Source organism: Humulus lupulus, chromosome 4 (assembly GCF_963169125.1).
Source record: "Humulus lupulus chromosome 4, drHumLupu1.1, whole genome shotgun sequence".
Lineage (NCBI taxonomy): Eukaryota > Viridiplantae > Streptophyta > Magnoliopsida > Rosales > Cannabaceae > Humulus > Humulus lupulus.
In genome coordinates this window covers 112175467-112180234 of record NC_084796.1, presented here as the reverse complement: position 1 = coordinate 112180234, position 4768 = coordinate 112175467, and the positions used below count along the sequence as shown (strand labels likewise).

Genomic DNA, 4768 nt, shown 5'->3' with positions numbered 1-4768 from the left:
TTCACATCAGGTGGCTTCCATTTCTGAGGTGGGCGAGGTCCACGACTTCTAACACCGTTATTCCTTTCCCAAAAATCAGAAAGGTGCCTCGCTGTCCACTCCAATATTGCCCCCCTTTGAGGAACAAATTTCTAATGAATACCACAGTTTCTCACATACCAGGCCTGCCAAGCAAGAGTAACAAAATATTCAAATCTGTCAATAGGTAAGACTCTAGCAATACGAACCAGAAAAGCAGTAGGATCTTCATTGGAAATTCTCTTAATCACAGCTTTAAATCCTCCCTCCTTCCATAGTCCCTTTATAGCAGAACATCCCCAAATAGCATGATACCAATCCTCCATTCCGTTTGACATACCACATCTACCACAACTTCTTACTCCAGCCATACCCCTTCTACTTAGCAGCATAGCAGTTGGAAGCCAATTATGACTAAGCTTCCATAAAAAATGTTTAACCTTAGGAGGCACCTTCAACCCCCAAAGTTTCTTCCACCAATACTCCATATCGTTCATGTCAGAACCCTCTACAATTTCTCTCATTTGGACAGCCACTCTATATCCACTCCGTACAGAGTACTCCCCATTTTTACTGAAATGCCACATGATTTTATCAGAACTATCCAGAGAACCAAGTGGCATTCCAATAATAATATCTGCATCTTCCTTACTAAAGACAACCTTAATAAAATCCACATCCCATTCACCCGATTGAAGTCTCATATCAATTACCTTTAAGTTGTCTGGCAGGATCGGCTTATCAAAAAAAGAAAACTGACATGGTCTAGGCAACCATTTATCTTCCAAAATTCGAACCTCTTCTCCTGAACCAATACGCCACCTATATCCTTTCAAAATTATCTGTCGCCCCCATAGCAGACTATGCCAAATAAAAGAAGGCTTCGCACCTACCTTTGCCTCCAATATCTCACCAGTTGGATAGTAACTATGTTTCAACACTTGAGCAACAAGAGAATCTTTGAACCTCACCAATCTCCAAACCTGTTTAGCCAACATGGCTTGATTAAAAAGTTCTAAATCTTTGAAACCCAGTCCCCCCCTCTCTTTCCTAGTACACAAAACTTCCCACCTACACCAATGTATTTTCCGCTTCCTCTCCGTCGAACCCCACCAAAATTTTGCAGCTAAACTATGAATATTATTAATAAGGCTTTTAGGAAACTTAAAGCAACTCATAGCATAATTTGGCATCGCTTGGATGACTGCCTTAATAAGAACCTCCTTTCCAGCTGAAGAAAACAACGACCTCTTCCACCCTCGTATTTTATTCCAAATCCTATCTTTAATATACTTAAATATTTCCTTCTTTGCCCTTCCTACAAAGCATGGCATCCCCAGATATCTTCCAAAATGATCAGTAACCTTCACACCAAATATATCAGCAAGGAGATCATAAGATGAAGGGCTGACTTTATATCCAAAACAGATTTCAGATTTAGAAAAATTCACAACTTGACCTGTAGCAAGTGAGTAAGAATGCAAAATATTCTTCAAACAGAGACATTCTTCCCTATTAGCCTTCAAGAACATGATATTATCGTCAGCGAAGAAGAGATGAGATACCGTGACACCATCGCGTCCAAACTGTAGCCCATGAAGACGACCTTGCTGTTTCGCATCCTTAGTCAAACAAGACAAAGCCTCACCACATAATAGAAAATTTCTTTGGTATTAATATCAGGCGTGTGATATCTCTCTCTCTTCCCATGGCTCGGAAGAAGAAAGGTATATCGAAGCCGACGAAAATTTCCGATGAGGTGGTGGACGACCTCCCTTCAATCCAAGTTGAGGTATCTGATCTGTTACCTGATGATGATTTTCATGATCCATGTGATGAACTGGAGCTGGAATGTGGTGTTGAGGTGCAGCGGGTTGGAAGTACGAATCATTCCCCTCCTACTCCAGTGAATTGGGCTGAGGATGCGGAGGGTTCTGAATTCCAGAGATCTGCTAAGGAAGTGTGGAGTAAATTTAAGTCGAACTAGGTACCCACGCCCTCTACTCGTCTGATTTATACTGAACCTATGAAATTGGGTGACCAAGTTGTGGCCCGATTAGATATGGAGGAGGTTGAGACTGAAGCTTCGTTCTAGAAGAATGCGATTGTTTGCATTGTCCTGGGAGCTAACCCACCTTTTAGAGTATTTGAAGGATTTGTCAAGAGAATTTGGGGCAGCTTGGGGGTTGAGAAGATAGTGAGAATGCATTCAGGTTTTACCCTTGTTAATTTCAGGGATGAAGCTACACGGGATCTGATTTTGGAAACAGGAGTTATACACTTTGATAAAAAACCAGTGGTTCTTCGTCCTTGGACACCAGATATGGACTCTATGAGAATGGTCAAGTCGGTTCCGGTTTGGATTCGGCTAAATGGCTTGGGTTTGCAATACTGGGGAAAAAATAGTCTCAGTGCTATGGTGAGCACAATTGGGAGGCCGGTTATGGTGGATAAAGTGACGCAAAGTAGATCGATGGTGAAATATGCGAGGATATTGGTGGATATGGAGATTACGGATCATCCTCCGAAATCTATTTCTTTTATTAATGAAAGGGATCAAATAACTGAACAAGTGGTGGAGTATGAATGGCTTCCCTCTAAGTGTGCTGCCTGCTCGAATTTAGGTCATATTTTGGCAAATTGTAACAAGAATACTGGTTTGAGTTGGAGGAAGAAATCTACTGATGAGAAAGGTGCTAGTACAGACAAGAACATATCCAATACAGAGGAGATTCAACAACAATCTGAGTCTGTTAATCCTGATCCCAGAGCTTGCAATGCTTCTAATATTGGAGAGGAAGAGAGGGCTAGTAGTTCTCTAGAGCAAAATGTTTCCAAGGTTATTAGTGATGTTCAGGATAATTCAGAAGTTACTCAGCAAACTGGAAAAGGGAATGCTGAGGTTGCAGGAAGTTGGATTACTCCCATAAGGAGAGGTGCTAGACAAGGGGTGGTAATTGCTCACAAGTCAGATTTCGTTCAAGGAAAGGCTAAATCGGGCAATGGATATGCTGTGCTGCAAGATACAGGGATTGGTCATTTGGTCTCTAATTCTATCCCAATTCAGTGATGGAAGTTTGCAATATGATAGGGTGGAATGTGAGGGGTATGAATAAAAAAGATAAGCAAAATGCTATTCTTAGTATTTGTAGGGAGAATAAGGTTGGTTTTGGAGCTTTCTTTGAGACTAAGTTGAAACATGAGAAAATTAAAGAAGTTTTTGAGAATAATTTTCACAATTGGGATTATTTTTCTAGTCCTATTGTTTCTGGTAGGATCTTAGTTGTTTGGCAAACTAAATTTGTGAAGGTTGATATATTGCTTGAAGATCCCCAACTTGTTCATTGTAGGATCAAAGTGAGTGGCCAGCAGGAATTTTTCTTTGCTACAGTGGTTTATGGAAGCAATTCTATGGGGGAGAGGAAGCATCTTTGGGATAAATTAGCTAGTATTGGTCAATTAAAGTCTCCTTGGATAATTTTTGGAGATTTTAATGCCATGTTTAGCTACCAAGATAGGATTGGTGGGAGACAAGTCCTTGCTAAGGACATAGCTGATGCTCAAGATTGGTTGGCTTTAGGCCAAGTTGAGGAACTTAAGTGTGAGGGAGCTCCCTATTCGTGGACAAACAAACAGGAGGCAGGAGATCGTATTTTTTCTAAGTTAGATAGAGTGTTTATTAATGATCTGTGGCTGGATGTTTTTCCGAAAACTGAAGCTCGCTTCAAATGGGACTGCATTTCTGATCATAGTTTCTGTGTGATTCGTAATCAAGAAGTTAACAGTGTGGGTTTTATCCCATTTCGTTTTGGCAACCACTGGATGCAGTATAGAGGCTACAGAGAAGCTGTTCTTCACTGTTGGAATGCGCCAGTTGTTTCTGGTGGAGGTCTTTGCAAGATAGTTCAGAAATTATATCAGGTGAAGCATATTTTGAAAAGGTTTAACAGAGAGGAGGTTGGTGATATTGTTTTGAGTTATAAGAAGGCCAAGGAGGAGTATAGTAGAGTTCAGGAGGCTCTGGCTTCTAATCCTTCAGATCTGTCTCTGCTTCAATCGGTTACTCAAGCCCAGCTCAATGTTTCAGTTTTGCAGAGCTGTTATGCCAGTTTTCTCAAACAGCAGAGTAAACTTAATTGGATTAAGTTTAGTGATGATAATTCGAGATTTTTTCATGCATTTATGCGAAAAAGAAGAGTTGATAATAGAATTTCTTCCTTCACAATAGGAGGCAAAATAGAAGAGGATTATTCTAAAGTTGTTGAGCATTTCCTGTCTCATTTCAAGAATTTTATGGGGAAAGGAAATTTGGCTTTAGTGGAGATTGATAAAAGCTATTTCATGCAGGGAAACAGATTGTCTCTGGATCTCCAAGTCAGACTTCTGAGACCTTTTACCAAGAATGATGTGAAGAAGGCTCTATTTAGCATTCACTCCTTTAAAAGTCCTGGTTTGGATGGTTTTGGCTCGGGATTCTTTAAGGGGTTATGGTCAGATATTGGTGCTGAGATTACTTCTGCAGTGTTGGATATCTTTCAGGATGGTTACTTGCCGAAGGATCTGAATGAAACTGTGATTTCTCTTATTCCTAAGCTTGCTAATCCGAGTTCAGCTAGTGACTATCGTCCTATTGCGTGTTGTAACACTCTCTATAAGTGTATATCGAAGATGATTTTCTCTAGACTTTCGGAAGTGCTTCCCTTTCTTGTTCATAGTAATCAAGGGGCTTTTATTAAAAATAGAGTTCTAG

The 4768-nt window shown here is 40.4% G+C and overlaps 1 protein-coding gene across 1 annotated transcript; it reads left to right on the top strand.

Moving 5' to 3' along the window:
* Positions 1–2221: 2221 nt before the first annotated feature.
* Positions 2222–3088, top strand: LOC133832474 (uncharacterized). The gene has a single exon (XM_062262813.1). It carries the CDS (start codon positions 2222–2224, stop codon positions 3086–3088), a length of 867 nt encoding a protein of 288 aa, XP_062118797.1.
* Positions 3089–4768: the final 1680 nt, after the last annotated feature.

Excerpts from the sequence above, each read along its gene's own strand:
- LOC133832474 (XM_062262813.1), top strand. The coding sequence starts at position 2,222 with ATGCATTCAGGTTTTACCCTTGTTAATTTCAGGGATGAAGCTACACGG.